The 15,662-nt window shown below is 43.4% G+C and overlaps 1 protein-coding gene across 7 annotated transcripts in view; it reads right to left on the bottom strand.

Annotated features, from left to right (window-relative positions):
• ccser2a (coiled-coil serine-rich protein 2a) overlaps positions 1-15,662 on the bottom strand; it is a 150,217-nt gene that overhangs the window by 61,569 nt on the left and 72,986 nt on the right. For all 7 annotated transcript variants that reach the window (XR_009816005.1, XM_061968487.1, XM_061968495.1 and 4 more), the window contains 2 exons: positions 7,927-8,023; positions 1,279-1,450 (listed from right to left, as the gene is read on the bottom strand). Coding sequence is in view for 6 of the 7 variants with exons in the window: in XM_061968487.1 (XP_061824471.1) it covers positions 1,279-1,450; positions 7,927-8,023 (269 nt within the window). In the remaining variant the exon portion in view is untranslated. The remainder of the gene's footprint in view (positions 1-1,278; positions 1,451-7,926; positions 8,024-15,662) is intronic.

Genomic DNA, 15,662 nt, shown 5'->3' with positions numbered 1-15,662 from the left:
GAGTGTCCGCCCTGAGATCGGTAGGTTGTGGGTTCAAACCCCGGCCGAGTCATACCAAAGACTATAAAAATGGGACCCATTACCTCCCTGCTTGGCACTCAGTATCAAGGGTTGGAATTGGGGGTTAAATCACCAAAAATTATTCCCGGGCGCGGCCACCACTGCTGCCCACTGCTCCCCTCACCTCCCAGGGGGTGATCAAGGGTAATGGGTTAAATGCAGAGAATAATTTCGCCACACCTAGTGTGTGTGTGACAATCATTGGTACTTTAACTTTACTTTAACTTTTTTAACTTTTATTTATCAACAACACCCAGAAACGCTTCGCTGGGCCCGAGCTCATCTAAGATGGACTGATTCAAAGTGGAAAAGTGTTCTGTGGTCTGATGAGTCCACATTTCAAATTGTTTTTGGGAAACTGTGGACGTCGTGTCCTACGGACCAAAGAGGAAAAGAAGCATGGGGACTGTTCTAGGGTGAAAGTGTAAAAGGCAGCATGTGTGATGGTACGGGGGTGTATTAGTGGCCAAGACATGGGTAACTTACACATCTGTGAAGGCACCATTAATGCTGAAAGGTACATACAGCTTTTGGAGCAACATATGTTGTTATCATGGACGCCCCTGCTTATTTCAGCAAGCCACGTGTTACAACAGCGTGGCTTCATAGTAAAAGAGTGCGGGTACTAGACTGGCCTGCCTGTAGTCCAGACATTGAAAATGTGAAGGCTAAAATATGAGAAGGGAGACTGTTGAACAACTTAAGCTGTACATCAAGCAAGAATGGGAAAGAATTCCACGTCAGAAATGTGTCTCCTCAGTTCCCAAACCTTTACTGAGTGTTGTTAAAAGGAAAGGCCATGTAACACACCGGTAAAAATGCCTTTTTTGCCATGTGTTGCTGCCATTAAATTCTAAGTTCATGATTATTTGCCAAAAATAAGAAAGTTTGTCAGTGTGAACATGAAATATCTTGTCTTTGCAGTCTATTCAATTGAATATAAGTTGAAAAGGATTCTCTTTTTATTGACCATTTACACAACGTGACAACTTCACTGCTTTTGCAAAAAAAACAGCGTTTAGTTTAGTGGAAGATGGACTCATTCTCTACAAGATAAGTTAGTTTAGGAAGAGGAGAAGGAGAGCTGCAAGGCAGACTTAGCATCTTTGATCCAACTGACACGGATGGGCTCGCCAATTGATCAGTTCCGCCTCTACGTGCAGACGGGCGAGCGAGGGCTGCGCGCAGGTAGAGAGCAGGGGAAGGCGGGAGTCGTACCTGCAGCAGGTTCCTCAGCCTGAGCAGCTGCTTCTTGACCGAGCTGCAGTCCTGGCTCAAGTGTTCCAGCGAGAGTTCATCCGGCGAGGCAGCCGAACCCTGCCGCCTGGCCTCGGAGGGGCCGGCCTGCGGGGACATCTTTGAAGATTTGAGGCCCTGCGGGGATTGTGTCCTGGAAGAATACAAATGTGCTGTCAAGTGAAGCCTGCTCTCCTCTCAGCCAGCACACTGAAGGGTTAGGGTGTCAGGCACATTTTGGACCAAAAGGTGGCAAACGTGTGCCTCAAAAGTCACACAAATGTGCAGAGAAGGCCTTGTGAGGTTGCTTTTTCTTTGGCTTTTTGTGGATGTTACGTTAAGTATAGGCCAAATTTAACTCCTTCACTCCACACTGCATCCAGCTGTATAAAACACTGGCCATACAGCAATAGATGATATCTGTCTATTACCGTATTTTCCGCACTATTAGCCGCACCTAAAAACCACAAATTTACTCAAAAGCTGACAGTGCGGCTTATAACCCGGTGCGCTTTATATATGGATTAATATTAAGATTCATTTTCATAAAGTTTCGGTCTCGCAACTACGGTAAACAGCCGCCATCTTTTTTCCCCGTAGAAGAGGAAGTGCTTCTTCTTCTACGCAAGCAACCGCCAAGGTAAGCACCCGCCCCCATAGAACAGGAAGCGCTTCTTCTTCTACTGTAAGCAACCACCCGCCCCCATAGAAGAAGAAGAAGCGCGCGGATATTACGTTTCATTTCCTTTGTGTGTTTACATCTGTAAAGACCACAAAATGGCTCCTACTAAGCGACAGGTTTCCGGTTCATGAAAAGACGCAATCTCTCCATCCGCACACGGACTACTATTTCACAGCAACTGCCTAAAGACTTTCAAGAAAAGCTGGCTACTTTCCGTGCATATTGTAAAAACAAGATAGCTGAAAAAAAGATCCGGCCAGAGAACATTATCAACATGGACGAGGTTCCACTGACTTTTGATATTCCTGTGAACCGCACTGTGGATACAACGGGAGCACGTACGGTGAATATTCGCACCACAGGGAATGAGAAGTCATCCTTCACTGTGGTTCTAGCTTGCCATGCTAATGGCCAGAAACTTCCACCCATGGTGATATTCAAAAGGAAGACCTTGCCAAAAGAGACCTTTCCAGCCGGCGTCATCATAAAAGCTAACTCGAAGGGATGGATGGATGAAGAAAAGATGAGCGAGTGGTTAAGGGAAGTTTAAGTTTACGCGAAGAGGCCGGGTGGCTTTTTTCACGCAGCTCCGTCCATGTTGATATACGACTCCATGCGCGCCCACATCACGCTGGTTTTTAATATATTATTAAAGTTTGACTGACCTATCTGACTGTTTTTTTGACATTCCTTTAGCGCAGTTAGATGCGGCTTATAACACGGGGCGGCTTATAGGTGGACAAAGTTTTGAAATATGCCGTTCATTGAAGGCGCGGCTTATAACCCAGGGCGCCTTATGGTGCGGAAAATACGGTACCTATTACCTCTCTTTCTTTATAATGTTTATTTTCTGCTTAGTCTACTCTCTATTTTATGCTGCAGCTGTTACATGTACTGTAATATTGTACATTGGGATTTGTTATATATATATATTATATACTGTATAAAAAATATTACATATATGTTATATTTTATATTGCTACTATGGTACAGTTTTAGTCTAATTAATACCTTTTGTTTTCACCCTCTTTTTGTGCCCTCGTGTGCATTATCCTGTCCATCCTTATCCTTTCCATCCTTTGTAACTGAGCTACTGTGTGGAACAACTTTCCTTGTGGATCATTCAAGTTTGTCTAAGTCTGATCATGGAGGCCCGGGGGTTTTAAATGTTTAGCCCAGGGGTCATTTTGTCCAGCAGCTCATCCAAAAAAATGTAAATATACACATATATATATATATATATATATATATATATACACACATATATATATATATATACAAGCAAACCGTCAACTTCCTCGACATCACTTTCAACCTGAGAAATAACAGCTACCAACCATTCACGAAACCCAACACAACACTCCAATACGTGCACCATGACAGCAACCACCCACCCACCACCACGAAAAGAATACCTACCGGAATTAATAAAAGGCTATCGATGCTGTCATCTAGCAAAGCTGAATTTGACCGAGCAACCCCCCCGTACCAAAAAGCACTTGATGAAAGCGGATACAATTTCACCCTCACCTATGAACCCACGCCAGGAAACCAACCAAAAAAGAACAGAAAACGAAACGACATCATCTGGTACAACCCCCCCATACAGCAAAAACGTCTCAACTAACATTGGCCACAAATTCCTCAATCTGATTGACAAACACTTTCCCAAAGGCAACACCCTAAGAAAAGTATTCAACAAGAACAACATTAAATTGAGCTACAGCTGCATGAACAATATACGACAAATCATCTCAAACCACAACAAAACAATTGCAAATGAGCCGTCGGCCCCCAGACAGAGCGACTCCAAAACCAACAAAGGCTGTAACTGTCGAAAGAAACCTGATTGCCCTCTCAACGGGGGGTGCTTACAAACATCAGTTGTCTACCAATCTAAGGTAACACGCAAGGACATTAACACATCCGACACATATGTAGGATTAACCGAGGGAGAATTCAAAACCAGATGGAACAATCACAAGGCTTCTTTCAGGAACCAAAACCTGCGGAATACCACAGAACTCAGCAAACACATTTGGGACCTCAAAGACAATAATGTTGAATATTCAATAACATGGCAAATTCTTGCATCCAGCACACCTTACAATAGTGGTAATAAAAGATGCAACCTATGCTTGAAAGAGAAACTGTTTATTATTTACCGTCCAGACCTGTCATCCCTCAACAAGCGCAGCGAAATTGTATCAGCATGCCGCCACAGACGGAAACACCTCCTAGGTAACACATGAGCCAATCACCACGCCCCTACGCCAGCCTGTACCCACCCACTCTGTGCCCTATATAAACCATGGTATGTGAATGCTTCCATATATATATATATATATATATATATATATATATATATATATATATATATATATATATATATATATATGTATATATATATATATATATATATATGTATATATATACACAAACCCCGTTTCCATATGAGTTGGGAAATTGTGTTAGATGTAAATATAAACGGAATACAATGATTTGCAAATCATTTTCAAGCCATATTCAGTTGAATATGCTACAAAGACAACATATTTGATGTTCAAACTCATAAACATTTTTTTTTTTTGTGCAAATAATCATTAACTTTAGAATTTGATCCCAGCAACACGTGACAAAGAAGTTGGGAAAGGTGGCAAAAAAGACTGATAAAGTTAAAGAATGCTCATCAAAGACTTATTTGTAACATCCCACAGGTGTGCAGGGCTAATTGGGAACAGGTGGGTGCCATGATTGGGTATAAAAGTAGATTCCATGAAATGCTCAGTCATTCACAAACAAGGATGGGGCGAGGGTCACCGCTTTGTCAACAACTGTGTGAGCAAATTGTTGAACAGTTTAAGAAAAACCTTTCTCAAGCAGCTATTTCAAGGAATTTAGGGATTTCACCATCTACGCTCCGTAATATCATCAAAGGGTTCAGAGAATGTGGAGAAATCACTGCACGTAAGCAGCTAAGCCCGTGACCTTCCATCCCTCAGGCTGTACTGCATCAACAAGCCACATCAGTGTGTAAAGGATATCACCACATGGGCTCAGGAACACTTCAGAAACCCACTGTCAGTAACTACAGTTGGTCGCTACATCTGTAAGTGCAAGTTAAAACTCTCCTATGCAAGGCGAAAAACCGTTTATCAACAACACCCAGAAACGCCGTCGGCTTCGCTGGGCCTGAGCTCATCTAAGATGGACTGATACAAAGTGGAAAAGTGTTCTGTGGTCTGACGAGTCCACATTTCAAATAGTTTTTAGACGTCGTGTCCTCCGGACCAAAGAGGAAAAGAACCATCCGGATTGTTATAGGCGCAAAGTGTAAAAGGCAGCATGTGTGATGGTATGGGGGTGTATTAGTGGCCAAAACATGAGTAACTTACACATCTGTGAAGGCACCATTAATGCTGAAAGGTACATACAGCTTTTGGAGCAACATATGCAACGTTACCATGGACGCCCCTGCTTATTTCAGCAAGAAAATACCAAGCCACGTGTTACATCAACGTGGCTTCATAGTAAAAGAGTGCGGGTACTAGACTGGCCTGCCTGTAGTCCAGACCTGTCTCCCATTGAAAATGTGAAGCCTAAAATAGCACAAGGGAGACCCCCGGACTGTTGAACAACTTAAGCTGTACATCAAGCAAGAATGGGAAAGAATTCCACTTCAAAAATGTGTCTCCTCAGGTCCCAAACCTTTACTGAGTGTTGTTAAAAGGAAAGGCCATGTAACACAGTGGTGAACATGCCCTTTCCCAACTACTTTGGCACGTGTTGCAGCCATGACATTCTAAGTTAACTATTTTTTGCAACAAAAAAAATAAAGTTTATGAGTTTGAACATCAAATATGTTGTCTTTGTAGCATATTCAACTGAATATGGCTTGAAAAGGATTTGCAAATCATTGTATTCCGTTTATATTTACATCTAACACAATTTCCCAACTCATATGGAAACGGGGTTTGTATGTATATATATATATATTAGAGATGCGCGGATAGGCAATTTATTTCATCCGCAACCGCGTCAGAAAGTCGTCAACCATCCGCCATCCACCCGATGTAACATTTGATCAGAACTGCACCCGCCCGCCATCCGCCCGTTGTTATATATCTAATATTAATTATAAAAAAAAAAAAAAAAGGGTGAAAACTACGCGAATTGCACCTTGTGCAGACAATATTTTTCGATCGGACACGGAGGAATTAGCGATGTAAAAGACCACGTTGGGACAAAAAAACACAAGTCTAATGCCGTTGCTAGCGATACAAGTGGAAAACTTTCAACGTTTTTCGTCGCCCAAACAGATTCTTTGGATGTGATAAATGCCGAAGTTTTATTTACGGAGGCAATAATTGAGCATGGACTTCCAATCGCACTGGCTGATCACATGGGACAGTTAAATGTTTGTCATGCAACCTTTAAAAATCATTACGCGGTGATCGCGGTCCCAAAAATAAACTTTTCTTGCATGATAATGTCCAGAAAAATTCGCTTTATATTACTATAGAGTCCTTTTAACGAATGAGTTTGATGGTTTATCACAAACCTTAAATGAAAGAAGTCCTTTGTTCTCCTGCACCATGGCCTTGCTTCGTGTTTGGTGCGCAATCCTGTCGGCTGTATTTCACAGCACGACATACTGTTAAAAGTGTTTATACTATTTATACTTTCAATTAACAAATGGAAGTCTTGTGAAAGGTTGACAGGGTAACTGGCATTAACTGTCAAAATAATTTCAAACTATTGAAGTTAGCTTACAGAATAAACATGTCAATCAACCCATATGATTTTTGCTGTAATATTTTTGTTTTGAAAAGTCACTGTGACTGATAGAAAAGTGATGGTTTTAGCAACATTTTAACCTGTCTGAATGCTAATAATCATTTTGCGTCGGGGGGCGAAGCCCTGAACCCCCCACCAGGACTTTGTCCTGGACCTACCGGGGCCTGCGGCCCTTGGACCCTGGCTACTAGGTTTTTCTGATTTAAAAGTTGGCAGGTATGGTGAGGTTATAAAGCTTTTGCCTGTTAAAGAAAGGAGACTGATCCAATGCAGCACAGACTTGCGCGTGCCACGCTGTCACGATCCAGACGCACACCAGTGCGCAATCATATGGGAGCCGCGCTGAGCGCACCTCCAAGCGCATCTCGCTGCCGGCGACGGCCGGGTATGGGCCCGACGCTCCAGCGCCATCCATTTTCAGGGCTAGTTGATTCGGCAGGTGGGTTGTTACACACTCCTTAGCGGGTTCCGACTTCCATGGCCACCGTCCTGCTGTCTATATCAACCAGGGTGAGCCCCACCCCTTTCGTGAGCGCACTGCGCGCGGAGTGACCCCTGTTACGAGCCCCCGGCCACGGGGGTGGCGGGCAGGTAAGCTGCTTACCTGCTGCGCGTGACGCCGGCCGTGGCGAAAGCGGACGAGGCGGGGTGTCGGTGCGGTGGGCGCGGTGGTGACCCTGGACGTGTGTCGGGCCCTTCTCGCGGATCGCCTCAGCTACGGCTCCCGGTGGGGCCCTCTCGGGGGAAGGGGCCTCGGTCCCGGACCCCGGCGAGGCGTCCCTTCTCCGCTCCGTAAAAGTGTCCATCTCTTTTCTTTTTTTTTCTTCTGTTGTGGCATATGCTGCAGGTGCCTGCTCGTTTTTCGTATGTGGGTAACGACATTTAACTATGTATATATATTTACCAATTGGTTTAACTGCCACCCGCAAAAAAATAAATAAATAAATAAATAAATAAATATCTAATTAATCCGCCCGACCCGACCCGCGCGCGGATAAAATCTTATTTTTTTTAATTTCATCCGCCCGATCCGCGGATAATCCGCGGACTCCGCGGTTGTGTCTGCAAACCGCGCATCTCTAATATATATATATATATGTATATATATATATATATTATTTGCTTTCTAGGGTACGAAATAGACGACCAACCCTGCGTCGAATCCGGCCGGTCCGCTCCAGCGTTGATGCCTTCGCCGCTGTGCCTGCCGCCGAGCCGCGCTTTCCCCGTTGGACATCCTGTCAGCATCTGTAGCAAAAAAAAAACGTGGAAACATGAGTGCGAGCCAGAGTGAAGGAAAGCGGTATGCCAAACACTGCGCCTGTACAATGCCTGGAAATAGTTTGTCTAAGAAAGACGAGACGCGCCATGCAAAAAAAAAAAAAAAAAAAAAGGTAGGCAGGAATTTGCTTTTCTTTGGATTTGACACACAAACATCTCATGACACTTGTCTGCCAATGAATAAAATGTGCACCTTTCACAAAGTTCAATCCCTTCCGTCTCTCCACAGCATCAAATCCTTGCCAAAGATGTACAAACACAGAAATGGAAACTCTGAACCATGAAGCATTAGATAAACTAACACTAAAGATATTCCACCAAAAACCAATGAAGCATCATCACTGCCTTATTACCCCAAAATATAATATTTCTCATTTTTAAAAGCTATTTTTAATTGTCTTAATGGATTAGCCCCCTGATGTGATTGTCAGAATAATTATATATAAGTCATCACACAACTTGTTTGCTTGCAGTCCAGGTGGCCCTGGTTACTATCCACTTGTGCTCACAAAGCTGTCCTAGTTCTTATCAAGCAAAGGCGGACAGCTTGTAGATCTCCACTGTGTACGATCGAATGCGCCTCGCCGTAGAAATCTCCAAGAAGATAAGGCGGATGAGCAGAGAGGGGGTGAACCCGACACCGCTCCAAGCACATTTTGTTTTAACTGTTTATGACCCAGTGCTGGGCTGCTCTGCATAATGTGACCCCTCCCCTTAGAAGCAGCTTCAGCTATGTAATCAGGGAATGCCCAAATAAAAAGGGGAGGCGTGGAACTTTTTCCTCAGAGCGTGGGGTGACCAAGTACGAGGGTGCAGTTCCACATGAGCTAAATTGAATCCTGTCTCTGTTTGATTCCTTGCTTCTTGTCTTGTTTAATAGATAGTTCTGTGTTTGAACCTGACAGTGATGTGTAAAGAAATACAAAGATAAGCGTAGTGAAGGTGTGTGGACTATAGCTGTAGAGTGAAAAGGTGCAGGGCCACTCTACGTTCTCAGTGAAGGTCTTTGCCACTGGAGTTAAAGTCACAGTCGGACATGAAACTTTTCTCCACAAAAACAGAAAAAGTGGCTTAAGGAAAATCAGAAGTGTGAGCACTAAGGCTGAAACGACGCGTCGACGTAGTCGACGTCATCGGTTATGTAAATACGTCGACGCCGTTTTTGTGCGTCGGCGCGTCGCATATTTACGTCACACTACTTTACTGTCATGGCGGAGCGCAAAGCAGACGATGCGAGCGAGGGGGAAAAAGCACGCCAAAAGTCGTCAAAAGTGTGGGAGTATTTCAATAAACGGCCTAATAATGTTGTTGTAGGCACACTGTGTCGAGCGGAAATGGCCTATCATAGCAGCACAACGGCTATGAACGAACATTTGAAAAGAAAACCCCCGACAGCGTTCTTGCCATCACCATCAACAAGTCAATCGTCCGCGTGCGTATACGTTGTCATTATTACACAAAAACATGAATGTGTCATTTGTATCTGCGTTGTAAATTCATAAACTAAAGCACCGTTTCGCTCTGAGAGGCGCGTTTGGCGTGCCTGTTCAGTGTTTACAAAGACGCGCTCCTCTTTAACGCTGTGGAGAGGCGGCGGCGGCGAGCGAGCGGCGAGGCGGGGCGCGCCGGGAGCGACGCCGCAATCGTGCCCAGGTGCGCGATCCGCGCAGTTGGAAGAGAAAAGACTTTGTGTAAAATGAAAAGATTGTAAACCTGGCAAAGCCGTCTGGCGTTCAGTCTGTCGGTCCTGAAAGAACCCCACGGCACAAGACGTGTCACAAACGCTAACGTTAATTAGTTGTGCAAATACCTTTTACAACATTAACAGTTACATATACTATGTACAAACCAACAATTAACTTTCACTTTAATCATACTATCATTGTTGTGTTATTAAGCAAAATAAGCAATACTTTTACTTTTGTTGAAATGTTTACACTGTACACTTTTTTGTATTGGATGTTTAGCTTTATTTTTGCACATTTTAGCAAATAAGCAATACTTTTACTTTTGTTGAAATGTTTACACTGTACACTTTTTTGTATTGGATGTTTAGCTTTATTTTTGCACATTTTAGCAAATAAGCAATACTTTTACTTTTGTTTAAATGTTTACACTGTTACAGAATATTTCCGTTTTGCACTTTTTTGTATTGGATGTTTATCTTTATTTTTGCACATTTTAAAGCAAAATAAGCAATACTTTTACTTTTGAAATGCTTATACTATTCCAGAATATTAAGATTTGCACTGGATGTTTACTTTTATATTTGCACATTAAAAAGCAAATAAGCTACTTTTAATTTTGTTAAATGTTAAAAGTTTTAAATGTTTACATTGTTACAGAACATTTTGTCATGTTGTTGTCAATGTTGACTGACTAGTGGCCATACTTTTTTTTTTGTAAATAAAAGCCATGCCTTTTGAAAAAACTGGCCTACATTTATTTTTTCCTCTTCATTTTAAATTTAAAAAAAAATCGGTAAAAGGAAAAATAATCTATAGATTAATCGAAAAAAATAATCTATAGATTAACCGATTAATCGAAAAAATAATCTATAGATTAATCGATAGAAAAATAATCGTTAGCTGCAGCCCTAGTGAGCACTAAAACTGGGTGTACTATGCAATTATTTTTTATGTATTTTTATTTTGTACTTGTCTTAATCTTTTTGGATGTGTTTTTCACTTGTCTCCACCTTTCTTCAAAAGCTTAACCAGGGATGAGCGTTGCACATTAGCCCGTGGCTAAAAGTTTTAATATACAGTACAGGTTAAAAGTTTGGACACACCTTCTCATTTCAATGCTTTTTCCTTTATTGTCATGACTATTTACATTGTAGGTTGTCACTGAAGGCATCCAAACTATGACACCTGTGAAGTGAAAAAACTTTTCACCTCTTGAAGCTCATGGAGAGAATGCCAAGAGTGTGCACAGCAGTAATCAGAGCCAAATGGTGGCTATTTTGAAGAAACTAGAATATAAAACACTTTTTCGGTTATTTCACCTTTTTTTTTTTTGTTAAGTACATATTGTAACTCCACATGTGTTCATTGCAGTGAAAATTAATTTCCCCAACGGGGACCATCCATCCATTTCCTACCGCTTGTCCCTCTCGGGGTTGTGGGGGGTGCTGGAGCCTATCTCAGCTACATATAGGGCAGAAGGCGGGGTACACCCTGGACAAGTCGCCACCTAATCGGAAGCCGGAGTACCCGCAGGGAACCCACGCAGTCACCGGGGGGGGGGCCAATAAATCTAAATCTACAAACCCCGTTGCCATATGAGTTGGGAAATTGTGTTAGATGTAAATATTAACAGAATACAATGATTTGCAAATCCTTTTCAAGCCATATTCAGTTGAATATGCTACAAAGACAACATATTTGATGTTCAAATAAATAATAATAATTAACTTAGAATTTCATGGCTGCAACACGTGACAAAGTAGTTGGGAAAGGGCATGTTCACCACTGTGTTACATGGCCTTTCCTTTTAACAACACTCAGTAAAGGTTTGGGAACTGAGGAGACACATTTTTGAAGCTTCTCAGGTGGAATTCTTTCCCATTCTTGCTTGATGTACAGCTTAAGTTGTTCAACAGTCCGGGGGTCTCCCTTGTGCTATTTTAGGCTTCACATTTTCAATGGGAGACAGGTCTGGACTACAGGCAGGCCAGTCTAGTACCCGCACTCTTTTACTATGAAGCCACGTTGATGTAACACGAGGCTTGGCATTGTCTTGCTGAAATAAGCAGGGGCGTCCATGGTAACGTTGTATATGTTGCTCCAAAACCTGTATGTACCTTTCAGCATTAATGGTGCCTTCACAGATGTGTAAGTTACCCACGTCTTGGCCACTAATACACCCCCATACCATCACACATGCTGCCTTTTACACTTTCACCCTAGAACAATCCGGATGGTTCTTTTCCTCTTTGGTCCGGAGGACACGACGTCCACAGTTTCCAAAAATGAAATGTGGACTCGTCAGACCACAGAACACTTTTCCACTTTGTATCAGTCCATCTTAGACGAGCTTCAGGCCCAGCGAAGCCGACGGCGTTTCTGGGTGTTGTTGATAAAACGGTTTTCGCCTTGCATAGGAGAGTTTTAACGTGCACTTACAGATGTAGCGACCAACTGTAGTTACCGACAGTGGGTTTCTGAAGTGTTCCTGAGCCCATGTGGTGATATCCTTTACACACTGATGTGACTTGTTGATGCAGTACAGCCTGAGGGATGGAAGGTCACGGGCTTAGCTGCTTACGTGCAGTGATTTCTCCACATTCTCTGAACCCTTTGATGATATTACGGAGCGTAGATGGTGAAATCCCTAAATTCCTTGCAATAGCTGCTTGAGAAAGGTTTTTCTTAAACCGTTCAACAATTTGCTCACGCATTTGTTGACAAAGCGGTGACCCTCGCCCCCATCCTTGTTCGTGAATGACTGAGCATTTCATGGAATCTGCTTTTATACCCAATCATGGCACCCACCTGTTCCCAAATAGCCTGCACACCTGTGGGATGTTCCAAATAAGTGTTTGATGAGCATTCCTCAACTTTATCAGTCTTTTTTGCCACCTTTCCCAACTTCTTTGTCACGTGTTGCTGCCATCAAATTCTAAAGTTAATGATTATGTTCATCAGTTTGAACATCAAATATAATAATAATAATAATAATAACTGCGATTTATATAGCGCTTTTCTAAGTACCCAAAGTCGCTTTACATGTAGAACCCATAAAACATTCACATCTGGTGGTGGTAAGCTACTTTCATAGCCACAGCTGCCCTGGGGTAGGCTGACGGAAGCGTGGCTGCAATATGTTGTCTTTGTAGCATATTCAACTGAATATGGGTTGAAAATGATTCACAAATGTTTGTATTCTGTTTATATTTACATCTAACACAATTTCCCAACTCATATGGAAACGGGGTTTGTAAATCTAAAACAACAGAAAAATGGTAGCAACAATAAAGTTAAAGTAGCAATGATTGTCACACACACACTAGGTGTGGCGAAATTATTCTCCGCATTTGACCCATCAGCCTTGATCACCCCCTGGGAGGTGAGGGGAGCAGTGAGCAGCATTAGTGGCTGCGCCCAGAAATGTTTTTTGGTGATTTAACCCCCAATTCCAACCTGTGATGCTGAGTGCCAAGCAGGGAGGTTATGCCTCCCCTTTTTATAGTCTTTGCTATGACTCGGTCGAAGGTTTGAACTCACAACCTACCCATCTCGGGGAGGACACTCTAAATAATCCTGCTGCTTCAAATATGTTTCCCAAAGTGTCAGCGTGCAGCTCTTCTCACTTGCACAATCCACGTCATTGAGGCAGCCAAACAAAGGGGATATATTCCAAGTAGGGGAGGGTCCGTGGTTGAGAAAAGGCAGCAAAAACATCCACCCTTGCTGGCCGAGTCCACGTCGTCAGGCTGCTTGTTCTGGAAACTCCCCAAGAAAAAAGAAGCGAAGGGGAAACTGTGGGGTCTCCCTCTCATCCACAAGACCTGTCATCCGGTTCTGATTCGGCCAAGTCCTCTCCTTCCTGTTGTGTGGCAGAGTCAGGGCGTCTTAGGGAGAGGAGGGTTTGAAGGCAGGACCGAGCGACGGGAGGACCAGCAGGGACTCTGGAGCACAATGAGTGCCCACCTCCTGGGCTGGGTTTAACGGGACTCTTCTGGTCCGCCTCGCTTTCCCCCGAGCCTGTGGTGTCGCAACAGGGCTATAAATAAGGCCTCTTCCCCCAGAAAGGACTAGGAAGGGGACGTGGCTCCCAGTGACTGGAACTGTTTACAATATTACAGAGCTGACCCACAGTAGCAACACATTCCAATAAAACACTCAGCAATGTGATACTGCTCAGGTCACTTTTAGGTCGTGGTGGTGGTGTCAGTGAGGGCCGATTAGACAGCCTCTCAGCAGTAATGACATCCACCTCAACAATGCAGCCTCCACTAAGTACCTACTGTATGTGTGACCACACGAGGGTGGTCCCCTAACCGCTAGCAAAATTGAGTCAGCCACCAATTGTGCAAGTCCTCCCACTTAAAATGATGACAGAGGTCTGTCATTTTCATCATAGGTACACTTCAACTGTGAGAGACAGAATGTGAAAAACAATCCAGGAATTCACATTGTAGGATTTTTAAAGAATTTATTTGTAAATTATGGTGGAAAATAAGATTTTGGTCAAGAACAAAAATTCAACTCAATACTTTGTAATATAACCTTTGTTGGCAATAACAGAGGTCAAACGATTACTATAGGTCTTTACCAGGTTTGCACACACAGTAGCTGGTATTTTGGCCCGTTCCTCCATGCAGATCTTCTCGAGAGCAGTGATGTTTTGGGGCTGTTGCAGAGCAACACGGACTTTCAACTCCCTCCACAGATTTTCTATGTACCGTATTTTCCGCACTATAAGGCGCACCTAAAAACCACAATTTTTCTCAAAAGCTGACAGTGCGCCTTATAACCCGGTGCGCTTTATTACGATTCATTTTCATAAAGTTTCGATCTCGCAACTTCGGTAAACAGCCGCCATCTTTTTTCCCGGTAGAACAGGAAGCGCTTCTTCTTCTACGCAAGCAACCGCCAAGGAAAGCACCCGCCCCCATAGAACAGGAAGCGCTTTAAGCAACCACCCGCCCCCGGAAGAAGAAGAAAAAACGCGCGGATATCACCGTACGTTTCATTTCCTGTTTACATCTGTAAAGACCACAAAATGGCTCCTACAAAGGACAAGGATCCGGTTCATAAAAAGACGCAATCTCTCCATCCGCACACGGATTACTACCGTATTTCACAGCAACTGATATTCCTGTAACCGCACTGTGGAACGGGAGCACGTACGGTGAATATTCGCACCACAGGGAATGAGAAGTCATCCTTCACTGTGGTTCTAGCTTGCCATGCTAACTTCCACCCATGATGATATTCAAAAGGAAGACCTTGCCAAAAGAGACCTTTCCAGCCGGCGTCATCATAAAAGCTAACTCGAAGGGATGGATGGATGAAGAAAAGATGAGCGAGTGGTTAAGGGAAGTTCACGCGAAGAGGCCGGGTGGCTTTTTTCACACAGCTCCGAAGGCGAACACACCTTCACTAAGACGGGCAGACAGCGCCGGACGACATACGCCAACATTTGCCAGTGGATCGTAAATGCCTGGGCAGATATTTCGGTCACAACTGTGGTCCGAGCTTTCCGGAAGGCAGGATTCACAGAACTGCTGCACAACAACAGCGACACTGAATCCGATGACTTCGACGAGACGGAGCCGGCCATTTTTGGATCCCACGCTTGCGCAACTTTTCAATTCGGACACCGAAGACGAAGAATTCGAAGGATTTACGAATGAAGAATAACTTCAGAAGGTGAGCGCTATGTTTATTTTGTGTGTTGTGACATTAACGTTCGAGCAACATTATGTTGCTATTGCTCTACACCATTTTGAATTTTACTATGTTTGTGATTGCACATTTGCGTACATTTTGGGACAGAGTTGTTAGAACGCTGGTTTTCAATATATTATTAAAGTTTGACTGAACTATCTGACTGTTTTTTTGACATTCACTTTAGCGCAGCGTAGGCGCGGCTTATA

The sequence above is a fragment of the Nerophis lumbriciformis genome, linkage group LG02 (genome assembly GCF_033978685.3).
Source record: "Nerophis lumbriciformis linkage group LG02, RoL_Nlum_v2.1, whole genome shotgun sequence".
Classification (NCBI taxonomy): domain Eukaryota; kingdom Metazoa; phylum Chordata; class Actinopteri; order Syngnathiformes; family Syngnathidae; genus Nerophis; species Nerophis lumbriciformis.
This window is presented reverse-complemented; position numbering and strand designations above follow the sequence as displayed.